This window comes from Channa argus, chromosome 15 (genome assembly GCF_033026475.1).
Source record: "Channa argus isolate prfri chromosome 15, Channa argus male v1.0, whole genome shotgun sequence".
NCBI lineage: Eukaryota > Metazoa > Chordata > Actinopteri > Anabantiformes > Channidae > Channa > Channa argus.
In genome coordinates, this window is record NC_090211.1 from 8851988 (window position 1) to 8864664 (window position 12677).

General features: G+C 40.6%; 1 protein-coding gene across 4 annotated transcripts in view; it reads right to left on the reverse strand.

The window, feature by feature from the left end:
• znf385c (zinc finger protein 385C) overlaps positions 1 to 12677 on the reverse strand; it is a 121223-nt gene that overhangs the window by 71801 nt on the left and 36745 nt on the right. For all 4 annotated transcript variants that reach the window (XM_067476554.1, XM_067476553.1, XM_067476552.1 and 1 more), the window contains exon 2: positions 8228 to 8557. In XM_067476554.1, the coding sequence (XP_067332655.1) occupies positions 8228 to 8555 (328 nt within the window). In that variant the 5' untranslated portion in view covers positions 8556 to 8557. The remainder of the gene's footprint in view (positions 1 to 8227; positions 8558 to 12677) is intronic.

Genomic DNA, 12677 nt, shown 5'->3' on the forward strand with positions numbered 1-12677 from the left:
CATTTTGTCAACAATGGAGAGAGGACAATGCTACATCCTCACCTTTATGTCAAGGACAAGGTCCTTCACAGCTAGATCACACCTGGTCACTGTCTCTGTGCGTGTGCCTGAGTGTGTGCATGTACAGAAAAAGGGATTGGTGGATTTGTTTGAGAGGTGGTGTATGACTGGAGGCATCTCGACAACTCCGGCCTTCCTTGTCTCTTTGTCTCTCTCTCTCGCTGTCCCTGCTTTCTATTTTCTCTTCCACCTCTCTTGTCTTAATTATTAGTGGCAGATAGAGGCAGTGGACTGGAAAATACCCATCGAGAAACAAACCCACATTTGCATATTACAGCCCTGTTTCACGTCTGCCATGAGTGAATAAATTAATACATGAATAACAATGAAAATCATCCATGAGTTGCTTCACTCGCTCTCTAAATGGCATTGTGTGTGTGTGTTTGTGAGTGTGTGTGCCTGCAAAAGTCAGCAGGAGCTGTAGCTGTCTCTTTCAGGTATGAGACTGGCTGGATTTGCATATAACCTCTGACAACTGCCATACCTCCAGTACAGAAGGTAAATTTGGGTGGAAATGAATGTTGGGGAACAAACTGGGTGAGGGTCATTCCTTTCCTGAGAAACATCATATCCAGTACAGTGATATAAACTATCAATTGACTCGTCTTTTTGGTTTGGTGGGGGATTTTCCTTATGTTAAGTGTGGATTTAACCAAATTAGTCGTTATTATATATAAAATTATATTGGGGCATGACTTGACTAATTTTTCTCCTTCATTTTGCTTTTAATCGCTGATCTAATGCATATCTTTACCTCATGAGTTTCCTCCTCCACTGACACACACAAACAAAAAAATACAGTATAAATGTAGGTTCCATTTACAGTTAATGCATTTGATTTTCCCACTGGATCTCTGTATATCCTATATAACACAGTGCTTGTTCCATTAACATGTAGTGAGTTTTATCACGTGTTAGCTTGGGTTTGTCACATGACCACATGAAAATTGTTTTTCTCATAAACAAATGGTGTTTTCCTTGCTTTGTGAAAAGCTACTGTCATCTATGCTAGTGAGATGTCTATTTTGATTTATTAGTGCATCATACATGCCCTCCTCTCACTCTCACTCTCTTCCCTTTCCACCTAGTTTACATCTGTTTACTAAAGCTTGTCTACTTGAGTTTTGTGTGACACAGCGAGTGTCTCTGGAGGTCCGCCCAAGCGCGCCTAGCAAATGCTCAAACACTGTCAGACTACTTTTCTGCTGATTCCACTCATTCAATGTGATACAAGGGCTCTCATGAGATTAGTTTAAATTCCCCCCAAAATTATGCTCTAACATCCCCAGTGCTGCCAGAAAAGAAAAAAAAAACTCAATGACCCTCCTCAGAGCTGTTTCTGGCATCCCATAATGCATTGCTTTTCTTGGCAAGCAGAGGACGTGAATAATGGAAGGTACACGTGAACTTTGCGAACAGAGGAAACTTTCAGGGGCCATATATCATGTGTCCATCAGCAGACAGCTCTGCCTCACTCTGTAAATGATGGTGTTTGTCTACAGTACTGTAAGTCTGCTTCTCACTCGCTCAAACCAACCACTCTCTCTATTCAAGCCAGCACCTCTATCTCCTTTCTGATCTTTGGACCTTCCCTCTATCTCAGTCTCGCTGATGTGATCCTTCCTCTCTTAGAATCACCCTTTTCCTTGTTCCTCTCCCTCATCTGCTTTATCACACTCTATCTCCCTTTTATTCCTGCCTACCTTTTCCATCTCTAACCTCCATCTTCATTCTTGGATTCAGCCGGTAATAAGTCACTCTGCTGTAATTTTGCCCTCCTAAAGGCCTGTAATGATGGAGTTTAGAGGATAGGTAAGGTAGAAGAGAGATGGGGGGGTTAAAGGGAGTCTTCTCTGCACAAAAAGAAAGCACTTTGTGGACCTTTGTGCAATGAGTCACTAGGGAAAGCCAAATAAGCCAAAAGAAAGTAAGAAAGAAAAGGCTCATCAAATCACTTTGTACCTTTGTTGATTCTATCCTAAATGTATGTCTAGTGAAGATCATTTTTTGTTGGGGAAGCATTTTCTCCATGACATGCACGGACACACGAGATGCATCAGGGTTACACCAGCCTAAATAATTAAATTCTATATGGACATTGAGATGAAATAAGCACACAGTGACAGTAAACAAAGGAACCAGTGAGTGACAAAGGGAGAAAGTGACTGATATTTTCTGACATTTAGCAAACTGGCTAACAGTTCAATTCATTTTGCAGATATGTGTATGGAAGCTGTGGAAATACGGGTTTGTGTGTCAGACGGGCCAGATAAGGGCTGATAGTGAGATGGGCTTGGCCTTCTCCAGCGAAAGAGCCAGCTGACCTGTCAAAGCTCGGGTAAACACAGACAGCGGATGATTTCTGAGAGATGCGCCCCACTCCCTGTGGCCTTATAAGCACTGCTCCTCATGTTTCTCGCTCCGATGGGCCCTGCGAATCGACCTGGTATGCCTGCCGACCTTTTCCCAATTTGAACTGCTGTCACACAGAAGGGCACACCCTGGGGCAAAGCAGAGCATAGGGAGAGAACGAGGGTGTGTGGGGGGGATCAAAGGTGGAGGGGTCGGACCAAAGTGCGGGACAGCACAGCCATTTCACACATTTCAGAAAATAGAGTCAGAGACAGTACAGCAAAATAAAGTGTTTTTAGTCACAGTAAAACTTATTAATTTGAGAGAAATATAAATTTGTGCAGGTTAATATCTCCATAATCTCCCATATAGACTCATTGGCTTATGCGTCATTATAGACACAACGGTCTATGTAAATGTTAATAATCGTCTGCACTATAAAAAGACAATAAGAGAAAGAAAGTGTTTTCAGGAATTAGACACAGCCATGAACCACCAACTTCTGTGAAGAGGCTTTTATAACAACTGATGAACAGATGACGACATTAGAAAGGACAACAAGAGACAGACAACACTCAACAATTACACATATCAGAACCACTACATAAATGCAACATCATCAACATCAATGTAAGTGTAACGTATGTCCAAAGCCATGAACAGGGGAAAGAAAACAGGAAAATGGCAAAGGAGCATAGAAATAAAATGCAGATGCACAAACTCATCCATGCAGAAAATCCTTGCCTTTAATCCAATTCCTCACGCTTTATTAAAAGAGGGCGAGATAGATAGAGTCAGACAAGAACCATGATGAAGACGCTAACCGTGAAGAGGACACACAAATAACACAATCATACACACACACACACACACAAACACTGCAATAAATGTGAACAAATCAAAGAAAATTTTAATATGGAGGATCATAAAAACAAATGCAAATTTTCTCTCTCTCTCCTCCTCATCTAACTTTCTGTCTCACATGACACATTTATGCCTCCTCACAAAGCTAAACAACATTACCACAAGAGAAAGTAAAAAAACAACCACACAGAGGCAAACAGAGTGTCTAACATATAGATCATCAGGTGCCTCTGTTGGCTCATATCAGGCCAGGTGGTTGTCCACTATTTCCATCCCTTTTCTTTAGACTGACTCCACAACCTTCCATCATCTTTTGATCATCTGATCTGAAAAGGAGGGTGATTTATAGAAGTGCATGGTTCAGTCCCATCTGGGTTACTAAGAGAATATGAGCAAGTGCGTGAGTGCATGTGTAAGAGGCATTTCCGTTTGGGGCTTGGTATGTATTAATTGTGTCTGGCTTTCTGTCTTTGGCCAGGATTAATAATAATTCTAATTATAAAGGCTTGTTTCCTGCTATAGACTGCTCTCTTTGCTGCTCATTAAGGAGTCAGAGCAAGTCCAAGGTCCCAGCCTCTCATAAGAGAATGGCCGCACTGGAGGAGAAAGGAAATAGAAAGGGTTTCATGCTCGCATGCATCTACACACTTCTGCATACTACAGTACAGAAACACACACATGTCTTAGTCATAGAAGTTGGATACTGCTTATATAAGGAGCCATACTATTGAAAATTGTACGCAATAATGATTAACATGTATTGATTACAGAAATCTATAATTTCATAAAAAACTATTACATAATTATAGGTGGTCTGACAAGCATTATCTTTGATTCTTAATTAGAAGCTAAATGCATTTTCCCCCTTATAAAACACTTGCCCATTTTATAATATCTTAAACTGTGTATTGCTCGTGTTCTTTGGGTTATCATATATTTCTTCACTGTCTTTGTGTGCTCATCATCGTCATGAAACTTAAATGCAGCAGTACTGTGTCATGTTGCCCATGTCCCTGTACATATGCAATATACAAACAACATGGTGACCCACTTCTAAAGATTTATGTCTATAGTGCTAAAAAGGTGCCTTTAGAAATATTTTTTTTTTAAGACACAGTAACAGAGACATAATATTAATATATTATAAACAGGTGTCTTCACCAAAAGAAATTAATTACATTAGCTATGCAAAAATATTAAAATTCTTCTAACAAAACCTTGGAGAGAAAAATGTTGGCCAGCATTCAAAGACCTGAACGACATGCATGTCTTTTCAGGGCCCAGGAAGAATTTGAAATGAATTATTAAGGCTTGACACTACATTTAGATTTTCACATTACTGTGTTTGATTTTTCATCTGAAGCTCTCTTAACAAGACAACATCTGCTTTGGACTTGGATTGATTTAAGACGTTACTTTTTTTTTTAAGTTTGCCCTGGAAGACTCTTCTCCAATTATTCTCTAATTATTACTCTAATATTTATTAAGTTAATTAAGAGCTATTCATCTTCAACAAAATAAATTCATAATTTGTATTATTATTTTTATTTACGTGCTTACTATGGGTGACAGGTCTGATTTATGCACACATCTGACACCTAAACATGCAGGGGCTACATCTCATACAACCATTATGATGAAATAAGCAAAGTAAGAAATAACATATGGATTTATTTTTTCTTAAATTCTGTTATTAACTCAAATCCAAACTGTGAGTCTTTCATGTCACCTGGATGTTCCTGCTTGTAGACTGGTTAAATAAAACTGCATTAAAAGATAATAAATTACGTTATAAGGTTGAGGGGAACATTTGGTTGGATTTTCTTTAACGCCTTACGATAGAAAGATGCTTTTAATGGTGAGTGATGTGAACACATTTGTCAAATAAACAATGACTTAGCTAAATCTGTAAATGCTCTTTCCACCCTAGATTTTATTGTGGCACTGAAATATTGCAAACGTTGCCAATGTGTTTCTTTCTAGACAGGATGAAAAATAGCCAACATTAACCTCATAAAAAAAAAAACATGCCAACGTAAAAAAAAAAAAAAAATGTTCTTGTCTTGTTGAAATGTTTTATTTTTCTCAAGCAGCTTTGGATTTATTTTCAGGAAATTTGTTTCAGCGTAGTTGTTAGAGAAACGTATTTTGGATTTTTTTAAATGATTGCTGGCCACACCTTAAACATTCTGTTAAATGAACTACATATGGTGTTTTAAATAGGTCATTATACCCTCAATTTTGAAATGCTTGCATGAAAAACAAGCAGGCTGGCATTCACGGTGAATTTGTAATACTTCTCTTCATGAAACATGGACATAAGCTACATAAATTAGCACCTGAACTCACATTGTCACTCGAACATCTGGATGCCTCTTCTCCATCCAAGCTTTTTTTTTTTCCTTTTTACATAATATTCTGCATGATAACAGAATGAAACCACTTAATCACTGACACATTCATCTTTTAGAAGAACTGACTGTGCCACATGTCCAGCATCCATGCCAGAAGAGAGGAGAGAGGAGGAAGGGACACAGGGAGAGAGGAAAAAAAGCCTGGACCCACTGTCAGCTCAGTGAAGCGGAGAGGGAGAGAAACGTACACTGACATGGAGATGATTCGCTTGGAGAAACACACACACATACGCATAGGTATTCACACACACAGACAGATTGATTGAAATAATAAAAAATATCAAGAAAAAAAATCTATAAACATCCATGGATGCCCTAGTTTGTGGACTGACATGAAAACAGATGCACCAAAGGACACGTTTATGCTTTCCCAGCAAAAGTTAGACCCTGCAGCATTTAAAAATTAAAAAAAATAAAAAATATCTGAACCAGGCGTGCAAGAGGTGCACATACATACACAGACACACATATACATGGCACAGCAGAGAAGCTGTGGTGGAGCTGAGGACACAGCAGGGCTGGCTGCCTGGGGGAGTCAGCAGAAGGTGAGCAGAGATAAGGCTGTGTGATTGTGACTGCATGTCAGGAAGAATCTGCACACCACAACAGCTCAACATGCCCTGCGCCTCACACACACACACACACACACACACATACACACACACACACACACACACACACACAAAGACATATACAGAACACAACACAACACGTAAACACGAGTTTTATATATATAAGTTTTAAATATGAAGTCTGCATCCCCTGCAGTTTATATAGAGTAATGTTGCTTTATGGTCTGCTTCATCTAAAACCATGCCAACCTCAAATAGCTAGCAGTGTTTGGGCTGAATAGAACAGTGCCAGGACTGTGGATGGAGTGTGTGAATGAATGTATGGAAATTGTTATGTCTGGTAAAAAGGATAAAAGCCAGTCGAAATTTGTTATCATATTTAATTCTGTCAATTATTTTCTATTGTTGTGTAGTATTATACAGATTTTCTTGAGTTTTGTATATTTGTATACAGTACAGTAAAGGCCTATATAAAGACACACATTGTAACCTAAATTTTAAATGGTGTGGTACGTGGCACTATGTTTATACAGGTTATGTTTATACAGTCCATATCAAAACCAACAAAAAAAGAATTGTCTAAAGATGTTTAAATGTTTTGTTTTTCCTCTTCACTTTTTCTTTTAAAACAACAAAATGCTACTTTTAAATTTCTGACAAACTTTTGATAACACTCTCCTCTCAGCTCGTTAAATTTCTGCTGTCATGTGTCTTTGTCATATTTATGTGTCTGTTGTCAGATGAAGCACAACTGAGATAGTGATTTGATGGACTGCTATAACTGCTGACTCCCAAATTCCTTAGATACTGTGCAGCGCCCCTGAATTAAATCAATATTTCATGCTCATGCAGACTTCTGACAAAAATAATTGAAAAAAATGTCAAGTACAAAGCCTGCAATACAAAATCACAGGACAAATAATATATACATGACTGTATTTCTATCAACTGCAAATCATATATTGTGTCTGAATGTTTTGTAATTTGTATATTGGACCATGTTTATGAAAGGGAACTGTTGTTGCTTGTTTCAATGGTGCCATTTACAGTATTCTTAAATTGAAACACAGACCATGGCGCACACCTATACACAGGTACAAACACAAGCATCTGCACAAATGATCTACAAGGCGCCATTGACTGTGTGCATTTCTGGAGGCCATATATAAGCCACGTCAGACAGACATTGCCCGTCTCAGACAACTGCTGTGCCCTGACACAAACACTATGTATCTCCCTGTCCAGCATCAACTAAGCAGCCCTCAGTCTTCAGATGAGTTCTCACTACTAAACATCCATTCACATGAGAATAAGCAACTGTTTTTTTAATAATTTGTTTATCTACTGCTAGGATACTCACTACTGGGAAGCAGTTTTTTTATGTATTTTTGTGATTATTGTCTTTGCCTCCTTTTGGCCAGGCTGAAGAAGGAGCAAAGAGACACCAGGAGTGTGAATGAGTCAGACTAAGCTGAGAGACCTGTTCCCCCACAGCAGAGTCCTAATCAAGGCTGTGAAAAAATGACAAAATGTCCAACTTGTCTGCAGCTGCATCACTCCCAGTAACACAACCATCGAACACAACCAGCAATTAGCTTCTCACTCACTCACTTCGCTCAGCTCTGGTGTGTGTGTGTGTGTGTGTGTGTGTGTGTGTGTGTGTGTGTGTGTGTGTGTGTGTTTGTGTGTGTGTGTGCCTTTAGCCTAAGGCTCTGGCTCAACACATTTCAGCAAATACAATCCAATTTTTTTAACTTTTACTGAATACAAGTAAGGTGGGTTGGCATGCGCAGGCTGGTAACAGTGTGGTGTGAATATTATGTGGGATTCTGTTAATCTGCGTTGCCCTATTGTGCTAGACAGTGTTACAAAATCCAGTGGCAGAAAACTTGAACCAATGTTCTACATTTTCATTGAATTTCTTCACTATAAGCTAGAAAAATTGTAGCATCACTCCAGGCTTACCTGTGTTGCTTGGCATTTTGCCATTGCTGATCTGTTTGAGTCTCTTCTGGTGGGATTTGCCGTTGTAGTGAATCTGGGCCTGTGCTGCTGAGTTGAGCTGGATGTTGCAGACCTCACACAATGTGTAGCTCCGTCGTTTCCGCTCCCTTTTGGGTCTGTAGAGGGCAGTAGGCACGGCGCCCCCTGGTGATTGCTCCTCTGGTAATGCACACTCATTGTGTGTGTCACAGCAATGTTCGCCATCCATTTGAACTCCCAGCCCACTGCCAAACCCCCTCCTGTCCAGCTCAGTGTGCGACAGAGCTGATGGGCTGAACGGACGTTTCATACCTGTGGTTGAGAAAGAGGACAGGGTATACAAAATGACAACACAGTAATTGGCAGGAGAGAACAGTTTTGCTTTAAGCCTCATATTACAGCTCAGGTGTCAGACCAATTGATGCTCTATAATGTTTTCAGTGAGCATGTCCAAAGCTCCCCCCTGGCGTTAGCATGTGTAACACAGCATCCAACAGACTGAAGCCTGTGGATGGAAGTATCATTTTCCCCAGGCTGACCTGGCTCACCCTGCATACAAAGCCACACACCTAAAACCCAATAGTCACAGAGGACACGCAGGTAAAAATACCCCTGATTACAAAACATTTGTTGAGAATGTGTGGAGTTTGACTCTGATGTAGGTCAGCACCCACCTGCCTTGTACAGACATTAAAGAAAACATCTGGAAACACACTGGACACATGGACTGGGCAAACGGCATGCAAACCAAGTGGTGGTGGTCCTGGGGTAATGAAGCACCACTTGGGGGAGACAGAGTGCTGCAGTGTGGCTCGGTGAGGACCAGTGATACCCCTATGTCAATCGGTTTCACTTGTGATGACTTCATGCGTGCTTGCTGCTTGTGCATCCCTGCAAGCCAAAATGCTGCAGCAGTAGTTGTGCTGCCTCAGTGGAGGACCTCAGCCAAGCAGATAACAAACAGCAAACAAACACCTGAGATTCAAGAACTCTGAAACAGCTCTCTTGATTTTCACTCACATTAAAGTTCTAATCAGAATGGCTAAACTGTATAAATCATAGACATATTAACACATCTCCTATCTATTGTGCTTGTACAAGTAGCTGCAGACTCATACAAACTGACAGCTGGCTATGCTGGGTGAACAGAAAAGCAGGACAGGGGGAAACAAACAAGAGAAGTGACATCTCTGTCAAAAACGCTGCTGCTTGAACACCTCGGTTTTCTTAGGGAGAGCTCTGTGGCCAGAGAAAAAGCCTTCCCGGGGTAGACAGTCAGAGAGAAGAGCTGTTTGTTTCATATGCAGCGACTGTCTCTATAAATAAGCAAAAGGGTAGGTCTACAGTACTTCTATGAAGGATTGAGACGTCACCATTGGAAAAAGTCCCTGAAATACACACAGCTGTGTATTTCTGCTGCTGGCTTATTGCCTCAGCCTCGAGTTATTTACAAAAACACCCAAACCGCTCAGAGAAAAACACGTACACAGAAACCAAAGTAAAGTTGAGTCTATGATGCATACATACCTACATGCATGAAAAAACTCTCTCTCTCTCTCTCTCTCTCTCTCTCTCTCTCTCTCTCTCTCTCTCTCTCTCTCTCTCTCTCTCTCTCTCTCTCTCTCTCTCTCTCTCACACACACACACACACACACACACACACACACGCAGACACACACGCAGAGTGCTCAAAAACACATTAGGCCAAGCAGCCTCCATGAAAGCTGCTATTCATGTTGCCAATCTTGGAGCACTCAAGAGGCTCCATCAGATGTTTTCTCAAAAGCTTTGAGCAATGCTGCTCTCTGGCACTGAATGAAAAAAATCTCAGTGGTCCTTAACCATGCAACCTCCTCACACTACTGCCAAACTACTCAGCTAGCTGCCCCAAATTAGCATGGTTGTAAAAACAAAACCCTCAGCAAAGACCTACAGAACATAACATGCAGTGAATTTTACATCTCCACCCCTCATAATACAATACTAAACCTTTTGTGATACAGTTTAGTTTACTGCATATAGGGAAAAAAACATGACAAAGCATCTTCTTTCCATTGTAAAAGAAAAAAAACTAGAACATTAAACCTTCGAGTTAAGAGTGCTTTTTTCTCTTGCAATTTGTTTTAAAAGTTTAACCCTTCTGGATACGTGCAGCTACATTGTCTGCATTTTCAATGTGAGCCATCTTAGATCTAAAGTACGTAGAACGCATTCATACTATTTCCAATCAAGTGCAAATATGATTTTTTTTTTTAAATAAGATAAGAGTTAATAAGGCCCTGATAAAGTATTTTCGCAATCTGCATTTTACCATGAGCGCTGGTGTCATACACTATTTTCTATCCCAGTCAGAAGAGTCAGTCACAAATAAAGTAACCAACTTTATCTGCGACAATTTTGTATCTTTTTTCCTCTGTTTTCCTCTTGGTTTGAAAAAGACAGGAGTCTATTAGAAAAAGGCAATTGACTCTTGATGTCATGCAGCTGACTTTTCAGTGAACTGAACAGGCTACTTATATGGTCAGTGGCTGTGGACGGAGGCTCACCAGGACCAAAAAGGGTTTTACTGCTTTCACCTGTGCATATGTGAATTTGTTTATGCTGAATGGTCTGCAGAGATTTTAAAGATTCTTCCAGCTACTGGACAACCCTGTGTGAGACAAGATCCCATGCTGTGTCTGCACACACAGATCTAGGCTGAACAGGACAGGAGAATGTCAGAGGGGAACCCTGGGGGAGGAGAGGGAAGTCAGGAGACTCGCCTGCCTTGGCATTTCTGCTGTTTCTGCTGTCTGATGTGCCCCTCTGCCTACACTGCTCACCCTCCTTTCTTGGCACATGGGAACTATCAATCACTGCTGTGATCTTGTTGAAAGACCCGGCTCACCCAGCATAGCAGCTCGGCAATAAAAACTCTATTTATGATCTGGTGTCTGGTGTTCACTGATCCTGAAATACTAGAGCACTTTCCCCAGCTCAAACCAGCTCTAACCACCATCCCAGCTCCAAGAACACCCCCACCCATCCTCTGTAGTCACAGTTGGCATGGGGGCATCTGAACTTCCTTGTGCAGGAAGAACGTGATCTCCAGATGGGACAGTGCAAACACTGCAGGGATGTTAGCAGCTCCTAAATCACACTGATTAAGGGGGTATTGACAAGTGCAAAAGAGGAGGACAGAAATTCCCATACACATCACATGACCACATTAAAAAAAACAAAAAAACACAAGCACACGCAGACACTGCGCGCATGCATTCATGTGTACTAGTGCAAACATAGGTTGCCCTCAGATTGTGTAAACAGGGAGTACGCAATTCAGCAAACATTCAAAAATAAACACAAGCATTTAGACTTTACTAAATACACCCTCTGCTGCCCAGAGGACATGAACTGACCTCAGCAATATAAACAAACACAATCGTCAAAAAATGAAATCCATTCAAGCCATGAAGCATCACAGCCAGCACACACATAACATATCCAGCATGCACTGGATCAGTGGAGAAGGGCAGAAAAGTAGTAAGAGCAAAAGGCTCCTCGTTTAACACTTTGATCCCAAACTGCCAATACTCAGAGATCCTCACTATAACAGCGCATCCGCAAAGTGTTCCCAGCTCTTAACTTTTTCCACATTTTGTTATGTTACACTCTTATTCCGAAATTCTACAAGCAATACCCCATAATGGCAACGTAAAAGAAGTTTGTTTGAAATCTTTGCAAATGTATTAAAAAAAAAAACATGTACATAAGTATTTACAGAAATTGCCATGACACTGAAAATTCAGTTTATTAGACTTTGTTTGGAAAAGCATACACCTATCTATATAAGGTCCCACAGTTAACAGTACATATCAGAGCACAAACCAAGCCATGAAGTCCAAGGAATTGTCTGTAGACCTCGGAGACAGGATTGTATTGAGCCACAGCTCGGGGGAAGGGCACAGAAAAGATTCTGCAGCATTGAAGGTCCCAATGAGCACAGTGACCTGGCCAATACCATCCCTACAGGAAAGCATGGTGGTGGTAGCGTCATACTGTGGGGATGTTTTGGCAGCAGCAGGATTTGGGAAACTAGTCAGGATCGAGGGAAAGATTAATGCAAAAGAGGTACTGCAAAGATGAATGGGAGAAACTGGCCATAAATGGGTGTCACAAGCTTGTAGTAAAGTCTGTGCATATTTATGTACCTGTGATTTGTTTTCGTTTTTTATTTTAATACATTTTCAAAGATTTCAAACAAACTTCTTTCACACTGTCATTATGGGGTATTGTTTGTAGAATTTTGAGGAAAATAATGAATTTGATCCATTTTGGAATACGGCTGTAACATAACAAAACGTGGAAAAAGTTGTGAATACTTTCCTTATCCACTGTAAGCAGTCCTGACACTGAGGACTGAAGCCGCATGACTGTGGTTTGTCTGTCTGAC